Source organism: Chiloscyllium plagiosum, unplaced genomic scaffold (assembly GCF_037043375.1).
Source record: "Chiloscyllium plagiosum isolate Xiang-an unplaced genomic scaffold, Cpla_swu_hap1 HiC_scaffold_2, whole genome shotgun sequence".
In the NCBI taxonomy this organism is placed as follows: domain Eukaryota; kingdom Metazoa; phylum Chordata; class Chondrichthyes; order Orectolobiformes; family Hemiscylliidae; genus Chiloscyllium; species Chiloscyllium plagiosum.
In genome coordinates this window covers 48,525,222-48,545,390 of record NW_028270140.1, presented here as the reverse complement: position 1 = coordinate 48,545,390, position 20,169 = coordinate 48,525,222, and the positions used below count along the sequence as shown (strand labels likewise).

At 42.8% G+C, this 20,169-nt stretch overlaps 1 protein-coding gene across 2 annotated transcripts in view; it reads left to right on the top strand.

Annotated features, from left to right (window-relative positions):
* gldc (glycine dehydrogenase (decarboxylating)) overlaps positions 1–20,169 on the top strand; it is a 175,215-nt gene that overhangs the window by 115,593 nt on the left and 39,453 nt on the right. For both annotated transcript variants that reach the window (XM_043715133.2, XM_043715152.2), the window contains 4 exons: positions 6,392–6,541; positions 12,254–12,366; positions 14,247–14,388; positions 19,422–19,533. In XM_043715133.2, the coding sequence (XP_043571068.1) occupies positions 6,392–6,541; positions 12,254–12,366; positions 14,247–14,388; positions 19,422–19,533 (517 nt within the window). The remainder of the gene's footprint in view (positions 1–6,391; positions 6,542–12,253; positions 12,367–14,246; positions 14,389–19,421; positions 19,534–20,169) is intronic.

The window sequence follows — 20,169 nt, the reverse complement described above, 5'->3', positions numbered from 1 at the left end:
GGCATGTTTTAAGAAGTGTTTGACAAAGCACCACATAAAAGACCAAACAAAATTGCATCTCTAGGAATAGGAGTGTGACTTTATTTTAAGTTTGAAACAAATTAGCTTAAGATAAAAAAACAGTGAATCATGTAAAAATCTTCTTTTCATACCGGACAATGGTGGTCTTCAAGGATCAATATTCAGATCACTGCTTTTTATAGTCATTTAAATGTCTTGTCTATCAGTCAATAATCCAATGTTAAAGTTTGCCAGTGACACCAAACTTTGGTTCATTCAGATCAGCAAAGTGGGCGGCACGGTGGCACAGTGGTTAGCACTGCTGCCTCACAGCGCCGGAGACCCGGGTTCACTTCCCGCCTCAGGCGACTGACTGTGTGGAGTTTGCACGTTCTCCCCGTGTCTGCGTGGGTTTCCTCCGGGTGCTCCGGTTTCCTCCCACAGTCCAAAGATGTGCAGGTCAGGTGAATTGGCCATGCTAAATTGCCCGTAGTGTTAGGTAAGGGGTAAAATGTAGGGGTATGGGTGGGTTTCGCTTCGGCGGGTCGGTGTGGACTTGTTGGGCCGAAGGGCCTGTTTCTACACTGTAATGTAATCTAATCTAATCTTCTCTGTCAAAGTGTGGCCAAACAGGTTATGCCTTTACTCGTTAGAGTTTAGAGGAATTAGGTTTAGAGGAATCTTGTACAAACCTACAAGATTCTGAGAGTAGGTAGAGTCATAGAGATGTACAGCATGGAAATAGACCCTTCGGTCCAAGCTGTCCATGCCGACCAGATATCCCAACCCACCTGCCAGCACCCGGACCATATCCCTCCAAACCCTACCTATTCATATACCCATCCAAACGCCTCTGAAATGTTGCAATTATTCCAGCCTCCACCACATCCTCTGGCAGCTCATTCCATACTTGTACCACCCTCTGCGTGAAAACGTTGCCCCTTAGATCTCTTTTATATCTTGCCCCTCTCACCCTAAACCTATGCCCTCTAGTTCTGGACCCCCCCGACCCCAGGGAAAAGACTTTGTCTATTTATCCTATCCATGCCCCTCATAATTTTGTAAACCTCTATAAGGTCACCCCTCAGCCTCCGACGCTCCAGGGAAAACAGCCCCAGCCTGTTCAGCCTCTCCCCATAGCTCAAATCCTCCAACCCTGGCAGCATCCTTGTAAATCTTTTCTGAACCCTTTCAAGTTTCACAACATCTTTCTGATAGGAAGGAGACCAGAATTGTACGCAATATTCCAACAGTGGCCAAACCAATGTCCTGTACAGCCGCAACATGACCTCCCAACTCCTGTACTCAATACTCTGACCAATAAAGGAAAGCATACCAAACGCCTTCTTCACTATCCTATCTACCCGCGACTCACTTTCAAGGAGCTATGAACCTGCACTCCAAGGTCTCTTTGTTCAGCTACACTCCCTAGGACCTTACCATTAAGTGTATAAGTCCTGTTAAGATTTGCTCTCCCAAAATGCAGCACCTCACATTTATGTGAATTAAACTCCATCTGCCACTTCTCAGCCCATTGGTCCATCTGGTCCAGATCCTGTTGTAATCTGAGGTAACCCTCTTCGCTGTCCACTACACCTCCAATTTTGGTGTCATCTGCAAACTTACTAACTGTACCTCTTATGCTCGCTTCCAAATCATTTATGTAAATGACAAAAAGGAGAGGACCCAGCACCGATCCTTGTGGCACTCCACTGGTCACAGGCCTCCAGTCTGAAAAACAACCCTCCAGCACCACCCTCTGTCTTCTACCTTTGAGCCAATTCTGTATCCAAATGGTTAGTTCTCCCTTTATTCCATGAGATATCTCCTTGCTAATCAATCTCCCATGGGGAACCTTGTTGAACGCCTTACTGAAGCCCATATAGATCACATCTACCAATCTGCCCTCATCAATCTTCTGTTACTTCTTCAAAAAACTCAATCAAGTTTGAGAGACATGATTTCCCACGCACAAAGCCATGTTGACTATCCCTAATCAGTCCTTGCCTTTCCAAATGCAAGTACATTCTGTCCCTCAGGATTCCCTCCAACAACTTGCCCATCACTGATGTCAGGCTCACTGGTCTATAGTTCCCTGGCTTGTCTTTATCGCCCTTCTTAAACAGTGGCACCACGTTAGCCAACCTCCAGTCTTCCGGCACCTCACCTGTGACTATCGATGATACAAATATCTCAGCAAGAGGCCCAGCAATCACTTCTCTGGCTTCCCACAGAGTTCTAGGGTACACCTGATCAGGCCCTGGGGATTTATCCACCTTTAACCATTTCATGTAACTGTAGATGTTGAGAAGCTGTTTCCACCAATGGGGAAATTTGAACTCTGGGCATAATTACAGAATAACTGGCGTACAAAAGAATGTCTTCACCCAGAAGATAACAGATGTCTGGAATTCACTTCCAAATAGACTTGTGGAGATTAGATTACTGAAAACACTTAGAGGAGCTAGATAGCTGTTTGAAATATCAGGGAGTTGAGGACTATGCTGAGCTGGCACAAAAGAAGAGTTGAGGCTTGCAGAAGATCAGCCATAATCTTGTTGAATATTGGGGCAGGCTTGAGAGACTGAATGGCCTACTCTACTCCTAATTCTTAAGTTCTTAATAGACTGACTGCAAAAGGACATAGACAGGCTAGTACAATGGACAGACAAGTGACAGATGGAATTTAATACAGAGAAGTGTGAGGTAGAAGGGATAGGGAGAGGGGAAATGCATGTCTAATGATGCAGTTCTAAGAAGTGCAGAGCCAGAGATACCTGGGGTTCACGTGTATTGACCTTTGAGGGTGGCAGGGCATAGTAAGAGAATAGTAAGTGGAGGAATAAAGGTATTTAAGGTATTTGTCCAGGGCAGTGGTGAGCAAGAATTGTTTCACCCACAATGAGAATTACTGGAACTTGCTGCCTGCAATGGAAGCAGAGACTCTTGATGATCAAGGAAATCAGATGGGTATTTTGATAGTAATAATGTTGTTAGCCTAAAAAGATAGAACAAGGGCGAATATGATTGCTGTACAGAGAATCAGGATGGACTCTATCAGCAAATGACTTCCTTCTGCATCTAATGACTACATCATTGAACAAAAAGGCTTCTTTCCCCCAACACTGTGGGTTGCGGGTCCCAGACGAAGATTTGGGCCTGTGAGCTCTGAGACAGTAGTGGCGACTGTGGAGTTCAAATGCTGTGGTGTAGTAAACTAGCAATTCCAAGAGGCAGCTGCTGACTTTATAATGTTTCCATTGGTGTAAGGGGCTGGAGTAGTGGCTCTCTTTTGCTGGACAGACCATGAGTTAAATGTTACCCTGCATTCAGGGTGCTGATGGCAGAAAACACAGATCCTGGTGTGACCTGGGAAGCAATAGTAAAACAGGTAATCACTATATTTCAATATTTCTATTTGAGTCAAAGGACACGTTGTATAATTATGGTGGTTAGAGTGAAAGCAAAGTACAGCATATAAAGATGAGATAAGAAAAACAAGGAATAATCAAGATCGATATGAATGAGCAAAAGTAATTTATTAATAATTTATTATAGTGTTACAGCTGCTTACTTTTATGTGGGTTACAATGACAGCGATGAAGCCATGCTGTGAAATTTGAATAACCAGTTTTGTGTTTCAGTACTGCTGTACCTTCTGAAAAATTCATTAACTTTCAGTACAAGGAAATGGATGTTCTGCACACCTGCTTGTAAACTAAATCTGATTGCATTTTGACTGGTGATTTTTATTAATAATATTTTGGCTAAGGCTGATACTGCCAGTGCTACATTTGTTGCCCATTTCCTGTTTCTGTGAGAAGACGGTGTTGTACTTGATGAGGTGATGGCCTTATGGATATTGATGGAGTCCCAGGTAATGTTGTCTGCTTGATAGACTGATTAGTAAAGTTAGATCACATGAGATTCAGGGAGAGCTTGCCAGTTGGATATAACATTGGCTGGACAGTAGGATACATCTAGGTAAAAACAATGACTGCAGATGCTGGAAACCAGATTCTGGATTAGTGGTGCTGGAAGAGCACAGCAGTTCAGGCAGCATCCAAGGATCAGCGAAATTGACATTTCGGGCAAAAGCCCTTCATCAGGAATAAAGGCAGTGAGCCTAAAGTGTGGAGAGATAAGCTAGAGGAGGATGGGGGTGGGGAGAAAGTAGCATAGAGTACAATGGGTGAGTGGGGGAGGGGATGAAGGTGATAGGTCAGGGAGGAGACATCTGGGGAAGGAAACCTCCATCCTTTCCTCATCTGACCTACATATGACTCCAGACCCACAACAAGGTGGTGGAATCTTAATTGCTTTATGGGGAATTAATATTGGCCTATCTAGCACCATCCACATCCTATGGATTCTTTTTTTCAAAAAAATGTAGAGACTTCATAAGTGATTGTTGAACTGAATAATTTGCTAGGACCCCTCAAAAGAGGTGGGTGCTATGATGGTTCACTGCTACCTCCACAGCACCAGAGATCCAGGTTCAATTCCACCTTCAGGCAACCAGCTGTGTGGGGTTTGCACATTCTCCCATGTCTGCATGGGTTACTCTTTGGAGGGTCTGTGTGGATTCAATGGGCCAAATAGTTTGCTTCCTCACTGTAGGGATTCTATAATTCTATGAAGGGAGGTTTGTGTGGAGTAATTGTAGGCCAGAGGAAGTAAGGATGAAATGATTCTCTTGTCTTAATATCAGCAAACAAGTTGAGTTGGAAGCAATAGTTCAGCAGTCTTCAGAAATTTTTCTGGCACGAGCCCGTGACTTTATTTCATACATTACAATGGGAAGATTGAGTTCAGAGGCTCTGGGTTGCTAGGACATTACCATCATTACTATCCAACTGTATTGAAATGGTTGATAATCCAAAGATCTGATTTTTTGAAACCTTGAATATGTATTTCAGCTGTAAGACTTTCTAACTCATTCACAATCATTTTCCACTCCCGCAGTTTTAAATAATGTGTTTAAAACAAAGGGGACAAAAGAGATGCAAAAATGAATGAGTGCTAAATTTTTTTAAGACAACATATCATATGTTCTTGAACAGTCCAAAAGTGCAAATTATTTTTTAGCCACTTGTCTACTCACCACATGTGAACAAACATCTGCTAAAATCGCAAGAAGAGGTTTCCTAAATCATTACAAGCATTGCACAACTTTACAAGGTGTTGTGCTGGAGAATGAATAGTGATGTTAGCTTTTCCCAACTTCTCCCAGATCGTTGTTAATGTTGCAGATTCTTGCACAGAAGCAACCAGTGGAAGCAAAATGCTTCTCTGTGGAGATGGGAGAAAATCAAAGGTCATAAACACCATTGTATAAATTGCTGAAAGCCAGGGTACAACTGTGTGCATTTTACATGCAGCTCTGTGTTTGAACATTCTCAGTTAGATTTCTGCTGTCTTGGGAAAGCACTGAAAAGGTTCTTCTCAAAGTTACAAGTCACAGCCTGTGTGACAGTAACCACATGAATTATCCTGGCCTGCAGCCTGTGACACATTTAACAATACCATCCCTCTCCAAAGCCTGTTCTCCCATTGTTCAGCCAGTTGGGACAGCTTCCTTTACATCTCTTCATTCGCACCCAGAGAATCAGCAGTGATTTCGACCTTCAATACTTTTCTCGTCACCTTTGGACTCTCACAAGGAGCTATTCTCCCTAAACCACACTGTTGTCACCTTCACTGTTCTATTTAGCCCTGAGCTGAACCTATATCTTCTCCATTACCAGGACCACCTAATGCTATATCACTGCAACATCAGTCTGCCACGGTCCACCTCACCCCCTTTCCTGCTCCTGCTGAAATCTTTCTCCATGCTTCTAGACTCCGCTATTCCAATGCTTCCCTGAATGGCCCCTTATCAACCACCCTCCATAAGCGGGAACCCATCCAAATAATGCTGCCTCAGATCCAAGCCTTATTCTCCTGTTACTCCTCTGCTAGCTGACATCAATTGGTGCCCAATTTGGTTAAAAAATTCTCATTGTGTTTAAAACCTCCATGGTTGACTCCATCCCATTCCCCGTGCTGTCCCATTCCCCGTGCTGTCCCATTCCCCGTGCTGTCCCATTCCCCGTGCTGTCCCATTCCCCGTGCTGTCCCGCTGCACTATAGCCTTCCTCCAGTTCTGGTTTCTTACATAATCTCAACTTAATTTACGCCCCTCTGCAATTCTTCCACTAAATCTCCCCCACCTCTTTTGTCTCTTTCCTCCTTTGACTAAAACACTTGGGTGTACAATTGGGTTAAAATATTAAATATAGCAGAGTTGAACTAGGTGACAAAGTAATGCTCAACAAATTTAAAATCTCTATTTTCTTTGTCTGCAAAAGGTGGAAAATGAGCTTCAATTTCTTCCGTTTTTTTATTGAAGGTTGACAAGTATAAGGATAACCTGGCTGCCATAATGATCACCTATCCATCTACTTACGGTGTGTTTGAGGAGAACATTAGTGATGTTTGTGAGCTAATCCACAATCACGGGGGACAAGTTTACCTGGATGGAGCAAACATGAATGCACAGGTAAGAGACCATACTGAGCAGAGGCTGGCATTTTGTTGATCCATGTCTGCACTGAATAGCTGTAGTTACCTGTGCCAGGGGAAGTTACTGGTTGACAGTACATTGGAGGTGCATGAAGAGCAATGTTAAGGTGTCTTAAGAGGGCCAGTTCTTTCATAGACTTGTGTATGTGTGTCCAGCTTGGTAATGAAAGCCAAAGTGAAATCACTGTCTTTGTACAATTTCAGTCATGCTAAAATTGAAGGCTAAAGAGATGTTTGGCACCAGGAGACCTGGAATAGTCTGGGTTTCCAGGAATATGCATGAGTTATTGAAGAATAGAAAGTAGGAGTAGGCCCTTCAAAGTTCCAATGAAGATAGTCTCAATCTCGCCTCATAAGTGAACCCTAGCAACTCTGGAATCAATGTGGTGAACCTTGTCTGCAATGTCTCCCGTGCCAGCACATCCTTTCTCAAGTAAGGAAAGCAAAACTGTACATAGTACTCCAGATGTGGCCTGACCAGCACTCTTTCAGCTGCAGCATAGCCTCCCTATCTTTAAAGGTCATCCCTCTGGAAATGATGATTAATATTCCGTTTGTCGTCTTAATTACCTGCTGCACATGCAAACCAATTTTTTGGGATTTATTCCCACAAGGACATCAGGTCCCTCTGCAATGTTTCACAGTTAAAATGATTCAAAAGCTGATTGGGGGGCAGATGCTCGCAGGTAAAGTGACGGCTGGAAAATGAGAAGCCTTCAGAAAGAAGGTAACAAGAATTCAGAGAACGTATATTCCTGTTAGGGTGAAAGGAAAGGCTGGTAGGTATAGGGAATGCTGGATGACTAAAGAAATTGAGGGTTAAGAAAAAGAAGGAAGCATATGTAAGGTATAGACCGGATAGATCGAGTGAATCCTTAGAGTATAAAGGAAGTAGGAGTATACTTCAGAGGGAAATCAGGAGGGCAAAAAGGGGATATGAGATAGCTTTGGCAAATAGAATTATGGAGAATCCAAAGAGTTTTTTCAAATACATTTAAGGACAAAACGGTAACTAGGGAAAGAGTAGGGCCCCTCAAAAATCAGCAAGGCGGCCTTTGTGTGGAGCTGCAGAAAAGGGGGGAGATACTAAATGAGTATTTTGCATCAGTATTTACTGTGGAAAGAGATATGGAAGATATAAACTGTAGGGAAATAGATGCTGGCATCTTACAAAATGTCCATATTACAGAGGAGGAAGTGCTGGATGTCTTGAAACGGTTAAAGGTGGATAAATCCACAGGACCTGATCAAGTGTACCTTAGAACTCTGTGGGAAGCTAGAGAAGTGAATGCTGGGCCTCTTGCTGAGATATTTGTATCATCGATAGTCACAGGTGAGGTGCCGGAAGACTGGAGGTTGGCTAATGTGGTGCCACTCTTGAAGCGTGGTAAGGACAGGCCAGGGAGCTACAGATTAGTGAGCCTAATGTTGATGATGAGCAAATTGTTGGAGGGAATCCTGAGGGACAGGACGTACATGTATTTGGAAAGGCAATGACTGATTAGGGATAGTCAACATGGCTTTATGCGTGGGAAATCATGTCTCACAAAGTTGATTGAGATTTTTGAAGTAACAAAGAGGATTGATGATGGCAGAGCAGTAGATGTGACCTATATGGACTTCAGTAAGGTGTTCGACAAAGTTCCCCATGGGAGACTGATTAGCACAGTTAGATCTCACGGAATACAGGGAGAACTAGCCATTTAGATACAGAACTGGCTCAAAGGTAGAAGACAGAGGGTGGTGATGGAGGGTTGTTTTTCAGACTGGAGGCCTGTGACTAGTGGAGTGCCACAAGGATCGGTGCTGGGTCCTCTACCTTTTGTCATTTACATGAATGATTTGGATGCGAGCATAGGACATATAGTTAATAAGTTTGCAGATGACACCAAAATTGGAGGCGTAGGACAGCGAAGAGGGTTACTTCAGATTACACCAGGATCTGGACCAGATGGGCCAATGGGCTGAGAAGTGGCAGATGGAGTTTAATTCAGATACTGCGAGCTGCTGCATTTTGGGAAAGCAAATCTTAGCAGGACTTGTACACTTAATGGTAAGGTCCTAGGGAGTGTTGCTGAACAAAGAGACCTTGGAGTGCAGGTTCGTAGATCCTTGAAAGTGGAGTCGCAGGTAGATAGGATAGTAAGAAGGCGTTTGGTATGCTTTCCTTTATTGGTCAGAGTATTGATTACAGGAGTTGGGAGGTCATGTTGCGGCTGTACAGGACATTGGTTAGGCCATTGTTGGAATATTGCGTGCAATTCTGGTCTCCTTCCTATCGGAAAGTTGTTGTGAAACTTGAAAGGGTTCAGAAAAGATTTACAAGGATGTTGCCAGGGTTTGAGGATTTAAGCTATAGGGAGAGGCTGAACAGGCTGGAGTTGTTTTCCCTGGAGCGTCTGAGGCTGAGGGGTGACCTTATAGAGGTTTATAAAATTATGAGGGGCATGGATGGGGTAAATAGACAAAGTCTTTTCCCTGGGGTCGGGTAGTCCAGAACGAGAGAGCATAGGTTTAGGGTGAGAGAGGAAAGATATAAAAGAGATCTATGGGGCAACGTTTTCACACAGGGTGGTACGTGTACGGAATGAGCTGCCAGAGGAAGTGGTGGAGGCTGGTACAATTGCAACATTTAAGAGGCATTTGGATGGGTATATGAATAGTAAGGGTTTGGAGGGATATGGCCCGGGTACTGGCAGGTGGGGCTAGATTGGGTTGGGATATCTGGTCAGCATGGACGGGTTGGACCGAAGGGTCTGTTTCCATGCTGTACATCTCTGACTCTTAGGTCCCTTTTATGTCTTTCCCCTCTCACCCAAAACCTATACCCTCTACTTCTGGACTCCCCATCCCAGGGAAAAGACTTTGCCTATTTATCTTTCCCATGCCCCTCATGATTTTATAAATCTTTATAAGATCAGCCCTCAGCCTCCGACACTTGTTCCTCTACCACCTACTTGCCATTGGGAGGCGCTTAGTATAATCCCATCTTAACGATTGCACCTTTCTTATTCCTGAGTTCTACCCATAATACCTCACTGGATGAACTGTCCAAGATGTCCTCTCTTCGTGCAGCTGTGACATTCTCCTTCATCAGTAATGCAACTCCCTCCCCAATGTTCCATCCCTCTATCACACCTGAAGCTTCTGAACTCTGGAACATTGAGTTGCCAGTCCAGCCCATCTCTCAACCAAGTTTCTGTGATGGCTACAACATCATAGTTCCATATAATCATTCAGGCTCTAAGGTCATCAGCCTTACCTGTTATACTCCTTGCAGTAAAATGAATACTCTTAAGATTGCCAGTCCTGCTGTGTTCATTAATCTGGCACTGCCTGCTCTTCCCATAGACATACTTGACTTAACCTTTATTTTTTCATAAGTCGCTCCACATGCTAACCCACTGCTCTGGTTCCCAGCCCTTTGCCACACTGTTTAAACCTTCCCAAGTGGTACTAGTGAACCTCCCTGCAGGGATACTGATGCCCCTCTGGTTTAGGTGCAATCCGGCCTTCTTGTACAAGTCCCTCTTACACCAGCTCTTTAGCCATGCATTCAACTGTATTATCTTCCTATTTCTGGATTCACTAGCACAAGGCACAGTGAATAATCTCAAGATTACAGTCAGCCAAGGTCCTGCTTTTAAACTTTCTGTCTAACTCCATAAATTCCCTTTCCAGCACTTTATTTCTCTTCCTGCCTATGTCATTAGTACCAATATGGACCAAGCCCTCGCACTACTCGGCATACTTTTTTGGAATGTCCTGTGCCCGCTCAGAGACATCATTGACCCTGGCACCATGGAGGCAACACCATCCTGGAGTCTCACCTGAGCCACAGAAATGGCTATCTGTGCCTCTGACTGGAGAGTCCCCATCACTACTGCTCGCCTAGACTTCAACCCTCTTAGTTATACAGCAGAACTGATAGTGGTGCCACAACCTGGCTGCTATTGTTGCTTTCCTCTGAGAGGCCATTCCATCCCAACCACCCCCTCCCCAGCAGTATCCAAAACAGCATACTTGTTGGAGAGGGCAATAGTGCAGGAGTCCCTGTGGCTATATGCCTGCCTGACTGTCATCCATTCGTCTGGCTGAACCTTTGTTGTGACCACATCCTGGAAATGTTTTGCCTTCTGTATGCTCCTCAATGAGTCCAGTTGCTGCTTCAAATGATCCATGCGGTCTGAGAGGAGCTGCAGGTAGATAGACTTCCTGCAGACATTGTCAGGGATATTTGACCTCTCCCTTATCTTTCACATCTCACAGGACGTGCATTCCCTCCACTAACTGTCATTTCTTCCCCTGTCGTAACTATTGCATTCAAATAAAAGGTAAGGTCTTACCTTGCTGTACCCTAAGGCTGTTCGCTCTCCTTGGCAAAGCCCAACATTCATCAAAGCCCACACTTTGACCTCAAAACCCTTGTCCAAAATGACCACTTGCACTAGAGCCTGCCTCCCTTTTACATGCTGCCACCCTCTGTTGGATGGTCTTCCTTGTGTTGAAAGCCAGGCCTAAGTAATCCTCTTCTCGGTTGTAATGAGTGAGCCAATTTTTCCTAGAATTCTCCTCAGTCACTTTTCAATATCACCCACAGTTCCCTAATACAGCAGCCCAACTATCAGTATTATTTTAAGGCCCCTTAACTGTCACTATCCTACCCCACCTCTTGTTCAACAGTATTCCAAACCATCCGTCTTAATTGTTTTTGGATCAGTGAACAACTTTCAGAGCTGAAGCCACCAACAGTTTGTGAGGACCAGCCGATTATTCATAATGGTTACAAATGCCATAACAGAGGTTTCCAGCTGTATTGCCTAAAACTGGTGGATGGAATCTGGTCCCATTTCCATTTTAAAACAGAATACCTGTCAATACCTGTCAAAGGGAATGGGGCTACCTGGAAAGTATATTTTACCTGTCAGATACTGCAAACCTTTTGCCAGTGTTGTTTTGAAAGTTAGATATACACTGTCTTTTCAAATAGGCTTGATGGACTAGCCAGATCCTTCCTGGTGCTTGAGATTCAGATGGCTGTCAATCACTGTTGAAGGGTGCTCATTGCACAGAAAGAAGCACACCTAGATGGTTTTCTGCTTCTCTTCATTCTGCAGCATTATAAAATCATAGTGTAATTATAGTTGCCCAGTGCAGCAACTACAGCGGTATCATTGGGGTATAGAATGTTGTCATATTGCACCCTTCTAATAGGGAAGAGTTAAGGTTCATGATGGAATTGCATACTACCATCAAAATCTTGAGTTGTACACAATCAATGTAAATATGCCTTTTAACCAGAGAATGTTTTAACATATCATTATGAGATTGAGGGCTAGCTTTGTGTGCTAAAAAGCTATGTTGAGATCGGTTTGCAGCCACTGAGTTAACTTCCACAGGATTTGATTTACAGCCGCAGTTGCTGTTTTCAGGGAAAGGAAGGTGTGAAGTAGAGGTTAATTGTTCCTTTATAAAGTGGGAATCTAGCGTGAATGCACACACACACACACACACACACACACACACACACACACACGCGCGCACACCCCCAAATTGATAAATCTACACTAAATTGTCCACTGCTCACTTTACCTTATCCCAGGCCCTGCTCCATGAAATAGCAATGTGTTTTTGAGTGTTCTGATACAATGACTATGGTACTTACTCCCCTAACACTGTAATCCTTTAGGTGGGCCTCTGTCGTCCTGGTGATTATGGATCTGATGTGTCTCATTTAAACCTGCATAAAACCTTCTGTATTCCTCACGGAGGAGGAGGACCTGGCATGGGACCAATTGGAGTGTAGGTTTAAATTGTTTATTTGCTTACTGTGTTGACTCGGGATGCTGATCTTTTGTAGTGCATAAAGGAATTTTATTGAAGATGGCCATGACTTTTTAAACATAGTGCAGTCCAAATGAAATGTACATCTTTTGGTGTTTTACTGCAACTATATATGTCCCTCTGTAACCCACTGGGACGTTATAGGTCGTTAATCGACTTTCTGTTTTTATTGGTAATGTCAAGGAAAACCCAGAAATATTGTGTTCTGCGGTCTGGGCAAAGAAATAAGACTGATATATTCTACGGGGTGGTCAACTCTTGAACACTTCACTGAATGGAGATTAACTGGCATTTAATAAAGCATTAAATTTAGTTCAGGAAGTGTACTAAGTTTGATTCAGTGCCTTACTAAGCTGTTACATCCACATTTATCTTGCTGATGGGACCAGTCGAACACGGACTCTCAGTTAATTTTCATCATCAATGCAGCAAATATGCCTTGCATCAAATCCTGGATTTGTCTGTAGAGATGATACAACATTGATTATGCAGACATCAATGCTGTAGAACTCCAGTCAGATGCCCACCAGCGACCTGGACTCGGTGAAATGCTACTTCCAGGCCTGGTGCCTTCATCCCAATCCAGACAAGACAGTTATGACCGTGTTCGATCTGAGCACCAGGCACTACCAGGACAGCCCTCACCCCCATTCAAAATACCTAGGCCTCACCCATCAACCTCTTCTCCTCAACAGCGGGCAAGAAGTAAAAGGGTCATAGACTCCTAGCTAAATGGCGCCATGCAGACTGTCAGGGATTGTGAAGACTACTCCAATGAGTTGTTCCTTGTGCTGCCTACATCATCCCATCTGCCAATCTCTATCGTGCCAATGGGTTCTGTAATCTGAAGGAAATCAGGAATGCCTGGCTGCTCATAATCAAGAATTTGGGGGGAGAAAACCCCACTGGGAAAGCATTTAAATTCACACCAGCCATTGTGAGAACCAGCAGCTAATATTCATGTGATTGATACAGGCCCCGCAATCCCAAATGGATCAAGTTGTAAGACACATGTAGCATAAAAATACCAACACCTCAACATTGACGGACAACAGGGCTCCCTAGATTCAAACTCCCTTCAGAGAGAGTGGGCAGTGCTCAGCTGAATCATAGGCAATGTACTTAGCTTCTCCCCAGGTAGAAGCTGAGGAGCAACATGGTTGTGGCTGTGCATCATCCCACACCATGAAACATATGATCACAATCTGCCTTGTCCCATCTGTTGTGCAGAGGGATCTCAGTTCCACTCAGCTCTTAAAAGACTACCTAGTGCTTTAGAAATTCCATCTTTTCTTTGTAATAAATTAGTAATATGACAGTTGAAATTATTTTTGTTAATTATTGTGGCTTTACTTTGTGTAGAATTTATTGATACAAAAGCAAAATCCGTGCACTTCTGTTGATAAAGTTGAGACATTCAAAGGCAAGGAAGGTGTTGGTATCTTTGCTGAGTTCGCTGGTCTCTGGCAATGTGACTATAAGGCCTCAGGAACTTTGGGTTTATTAATCAGACAGGGTTCAGACTTCTCTGTGCTATCCTCCTGGAACTGCCAAAGTACCAATGTTTGGTTTTGGAGAGATCGGTATGGAAAGCAAAGTAGGGAAAACCAGAAACCAGCTGTCAAGACTCACACTGTTCAACTCCGTTCTCAAAAATGCATCTTATTTCTTTATAAGGCTCTTGAGGAATAGATGAGTATCCATGGTGAAATATGTTAAAAATGTAACATTAAGAGCTTTGTCCTGACGAGCTGTATAAGCCATTCATAAAATTTGAGGGGCAAACTTGACAATCGTATTTGGCAAAAGTAATTTTTTTTTCTACAATATATTTTTAGGAAGAAACACCTTGCTCCATACTTGCCCAGTCATCCAGTGATCCCTCCAGTGTCCGATAGTGATGCTCGTCCTTTGGGTACGATCAGTGCTGCCCCTTGGGGCTCTAGTGCCATCCTGCCAATCTCCCTGGCCTACATTAAGGTACAGAGTAATCTTGGATGTTTATTTTGTATAACTCCGTATCAGCTTTCTCAACAGAACATGAAACATGTGGAAAACAATGTGCATTTGCTTCTCACGTTTGTGTATTGTTTTAGAACAGTCTGCAGGCTGACATTCTCATTTGAAGTCAGTTGGCAGCTCCCCAATTCCTGCTACATGTCCCAGTTTACTTCCCCTCCTTGTCCTATGAACCTTTTCAATGGAAGTCCTGATGGACCTCCAAATCCTTACTCAAACATCTCGTCTCAAAATTAATGTTACTTGAGCTATTGAACCAGGAAGATCATCATAGTCAAAACCGTGGGGTGGCATGGAGGCTCAGTGGTTGGTGCCAGGAATCCAGGTTCAATTCTAGCCTTGGGCGACTGTCTGTGTGGAGTTTGCACATTCTCCTCATGCCTGCGTGGGTTTCCTCCGGGTGCTCCAGTTTCCTCCCACAGTTGAAAGATGTGTAGGTTAGGTGGATTAGCCATGAGAAATATGGGGATACAGGGATCAGATAGGGAGGTGAGTCTGGGTATGATGCTTTTTGGACAGTTTGTGTGGACTTGTTGGGCCAAATGGCCTGGTTTCATACTGTAGGGATTCTATGATTCAGTGCAAGATTCTGTAGAGACTGCTGGAGAAATTCAGCAGGTTTAGTAGTATCTGTGGAGAGAGCAGCTCCATTAATGCTTCGAGTCCAAAGTTACTTCTTTGGACTGAAGAGAGATGGAAGTATGATGGGTTTCCTTGGTAGAATAAAGGAGAGGAGGAGCAGGTGAGACAAGGTCAGAGGGAGTTGCAGACTAGAGATCACAGGTATCAGAACAAGATGAAAAAGGAGTGCTAATGATTGCAGAGCTGAGAGATCGGTTTGGAGTAGGCATTAATGGCAGTATTTAAGTCGGCTCTTCAGTCAAAACTAACCCTGTATGAACCCAATGTTTATAATGGCACAGATAAACCAGGAGTCACTAGATAGCAATAAAGAGTAGGAACCTTGACCAGACTTGGGATCATTGTCACAGATAGAGCATTGTGTGCAGTGTTGGAATCCATATTTTAGGAGGGACTTGATTGTATTGGAGAGGGAGCAGAAGAGATTTCCATAATGTGCCTGGGTTGGAGAGTTCCAGTTATGAAGAGAGATCTGACAGACTGGGGTTATGTTCCTTGAAGCAGAGGAGACATGGGTGGTGGGGGAGGGGTCTTGATTGAGATGTGTAAAATTATGAGGGACATGGATACGGTAAACAGGAAGCAAGTTTTTCCCTTGGTAAAGGGATCAATGTCGGGGACAAAGATTTAAGGTAAGGGCAGAAGGTTTGGTTGATTAATTGTCATGTGGTTCGGGTGGTTTTGTTATAATTCACATGTCGTCAATGCAAATTCACTGTAACGCGATTGACAAATTGGGGACGTTGTTTCTACAGCGTGAACGCTTAAAATGTGTGTTAGCTGTAATGTGATTACAGTGCCACATTTTTAAAGCACAATTTTTCTATAACACAGGGTTGCACAAGAACGCAACCATGTTATTGAAGAACATTCTGTATAGTGAAAAGCTTTATTTATGTACAGTACAAACAGATCATAGTAAGCAAGGATGTATAGATCAAAAAGACCTATACACGTTTGCCATTCATGTTTGGAGGAGATGTGAGGAAACTGTTTTAAACCCAGAAGTGGTAGGAATCTGGAGCTCACTGCCTATGAGAGTGATAGAAGCAGAAATAGGATTATATTAATTGAGGATATCTGGTAGGCATGGATGAGTTGGACCAAAGGGCCTGTTTCTGTGCTGCACATGTCTGTGACTAAGTATTTAGATGTACGCTTGTGATGCCAAGACATACAGGGCTATGGTCCAAGTGCTGAAAAAAGGGATTGGAATAGTTAGGTGCTTGTTTTTGACTGGCACAGACTCAATGGGCTGAAAGGTGTTCTTTTCTATAACATAGACATCTTTGACTCCAGTAATCGGGATCATTTGGAATTATGCATCCTAGTTGAGACCAGCTGTACCAGCAATGAAATGTACATGACTCTGATGACACTACTATATTTTGGTACTTTGGTGCATCTATCCACTAAAGCTCTTGCAGTGAGCCATTCAAAACACAAAGTGGCTGATTGTGCCTGACCTATTAGATGAGTATCAAGCTTTGGAATGAACCAACTAAGACTTTCACGTTTGTTAGGGATATTATTTAATTTTATTGTATCAGTATGCACTGAATTGTTTTAAAAGAGTGGATATAGCTGTAGAGGAAAAGAATTGTTGGACACACAAGTACTTAAAATAGTTGGAGTAGGTTGGGCTAGTCCTAAAGATCTTAACCAAGTCTTAGTTATTCTGCAATTAGACATAGAATATTGCTGAAAGAAGCCTTTCATCTCATCAAGACTGCATCTCGCCCAAACTCACCCGCACCATACCCGATCTCTGTAACACTACATTTCCCATATCTAATCCACCTAGCCTGCACATCACTGGACGCTTTAGCATGGCCAATCCACCTAACCTGCTTTGGACTGTGAGAGGAAACCCCATGCAGACACTGAGAGAACATGAAATCTTACAGTCATGTTCTGGTACTTGCATTTTAAGTTATTCAGCCTTTTAAATTGAGAGACATGTTTCTATAACCTGCTGAGAGTTTTAATCTGAGCCAGCAAAATTTTGGAAGTTTCAACTGGTGTGAAGGTAGATTAATTTTACAGGCTTGCTTGAATCTTTGTCTCAGATTAGGCATTGTGCTTTCGGAGAAAAACGTGTAATGGGCTGGTTGGCAGTTTTTGAATTCCATGTAAATCTCCTCCAGTGTTCAGTGCCAGACTGACAGTCTGTGAGTTTGAATTGTGATCTAGCACTTCTTCCTTTTTGTGTTACTTGTATTGCACTACTGTAACCTCACTGGAAGTCACCTGCAACTCTGTTTACATGTATGAATCAGGATTCCGTTTCATCTTCTCTGATAAAATGAGTACTGCTTCAAGGAAATTGCTAGATTTTTTTTCCTTATTCTTGGCAAAAACAAAGGACAATCTTGCGATCTGTACTCTGAACAGAAATGTCCATCGTAAACTGAGTGTCATAAATTTCCTGAGATTTTATGGTCCAGTTATTGCCAGATTTTGTACTTTGTACCGTGAATTCCTACCATGGTACCTGAATTCATATTGCAGAAATATTTGATAAAAATTAAAAGCTCATTAAAAGAAATTAAAAATGGAAAACATATTTAGTCAACTGTCCTTTTCTATTGAAACAAAAGTTGAACAAGGGCTAGGGATATGTGCAATAGGGGGAGGTGTTGGCCTAGTGATATTATGACTAGACTGTTAATACAGAGACCCAGGTCATTTTTTTTTTAAGATTCCCTATAGTGTGGAAACAGGCCCTTCGGCCCAAGAAATCCACACCGACCCTTCGAAGAGTAACCCACCCAGACCCATTTCCCTCTGACTAATGTCCCTAATACTATGGGCAATTTAGCATGGCCAATGCACCTAACCTGCACATCTTTGGACTGTGGGAGAAAACGGGAGCACCTGGAGGAAACCCACACAGACACGAGGAGAGTATGCAAACTCCACACAGTCACCTGAGGCTGGAATTGAACCTGGGACCCTGGTGCTTTGAGGCAGCAGTGCTAACCACTGAGCCACCATGCATCATGTTCTGGGGATCTGGGTTTGAATCCTGCCATGGCAGATGGTGGAATTTGAATTATTCAATTAAAATCTAGAATTAAAAAATGGTGACCGTGAAACCACTGTTATCTCGTTCACTATAAACTCCATTAGGGAAGGAAAGTTGCCATTCTTACATTGTCTGGCCTCCATGTGACACCAGACTGACAGCAATGTGGTTGATTCTTAACTATCGTCTAGGCAATTAGGGCTGAACAAAAACTGCTGATCTAGCTAATTTTGACTGCAACTATGAATGAATATAGAAAAAAACTACTGCAGTTTGCTCTTAAATCTTGTTGCATTAGCTGAATTTAACCAAATGCTTTTGAATTGACCTACAGCAATGAGACATAACTCTAAAACCCAATATATTTGAAACACTATTTCACAATCAGCATTGCACAGTATATGTGGCTATAGGACCATAAAATATATGGTAATTTACTGTATCCAGCCTGCCTGACCATTCATTGAGAGTGCAGTTGATTTGATAATCCTCCACTCCACTTTACTGCTTTCTCCATCTAACCCTTGATTCACTTCTTGATTAAAAGTCTGACTATTTTAATCTTAATTATACTTAACCACCCAGCCTTGACAACCCTCTGTGATAAAGATTTCCACAGATTCGCTACCCATGGGGAGAAGGAATTCTTCCCATCTCTGCTTTAAATGTGTGACCTCTTATACTGAGATTATGCCCTCTGGTCTTAGACTCTCCCACAAAGGGAAAGAATATTTCTGCAAAAACTTTGTTATCAAGTCTCTTCAGAATCTTGTGTACTTCATTAAGATTATCTGTCATTCTTCCAAACTCAAACAGGTACAGGCCCAATCTATTCAGTCTTTCATCACGAGACAGTCCATCCATTTGATAGGATGTTTAAGAGATGTTTAGATAAACACACAAATATGCAAGGCATGGAGGATGTAGACCAAGGGCAGACAGAAGGGATTAGTTTAATTTGGTGTCATGTTCGGCAGAACATCATGGGCTGAAGGACCCGTTCCTGTGCTGTATTGTTCGACTATCTATGTTCTATATCTGGTTAAGGTACAGTTTGCCTTTTCTGGACTGTCTCCAATGGCAGTAATCTTTATTTCGATAAAAGGTCCAAAACTCTTTGCTGCATTCCGTGATTTCATCAGATCTCCTCTGAAATGGTGAGAGTGATTTATAAGTTTTTTTTAAGGTATTTGGGTAAGAAGTGATAAAGTAGTGTTGATAGATTGTTGGCATTTGGAGTATAATCATAAGTCCAAAATTATTTTTCTGCTGAAATGGTAACGATGCTGCAGTGATTTTTGCAATGCTGTTTCTCTTCACCTAGTTGATGGGATCAAACGGACTTCAGCATGCTTCTGAGATTGCCATTCTAAATGCAAACTACATGGCCAAGCGGCTGGAAGCTTTCTACAAAATTGTTTTCAGGGGAGCAAAGGGTAAGTTGACAAAGGTGCTTGGTTATTTGTTGGAGTTTTGGGTTTCGCAGTAAAGTAGAAGCAGACTAGGTGGGAAATATTCAGTAGTTTGGGCAGCATCTATGGAGAGAAATCGAGGCAACAATTCAAGTTCAAAATAGAAATTGATGGTAAAGCTCAGTATGTCTGACAGCTTCTTTAGAGATAAATCAAAGTTAATGTTTTAGGTCAAGTGACCCTTCCTCAGAACTGAGGTTTCAGGTTTTACAGCCTTCTCACCTTGGTTGAGGTTCATTGGCCTATTGTCAGGGATTTAAGATGGAAGTTCTAAGCTAACATTCCTGGATATTTTCCAATGCTTTGCTTTCCACATTTAGCAACCAACGGCAGGGGGGCATTGTTTTCTCGAAGAATGTTTTCCATTTTTCAATATGATCATGTGTCCCTCAGTCTCTTGTCCTAGGCTTTCATGCTACCAATTCTCAGTGGGAGTGGCTGCTACAATGAAGAAATCCCTTTAAAACATTCCCAAAACATAGCATGCAGAAGATAAATTAAAAGTACAATGGAAGTCTGATGTTATGCAGATTTTGGGGTGGAGGTGTCCAAGTGTGAAAGGCCATTATAAGTGGACCATATCCCAGCTAAACCACTGAG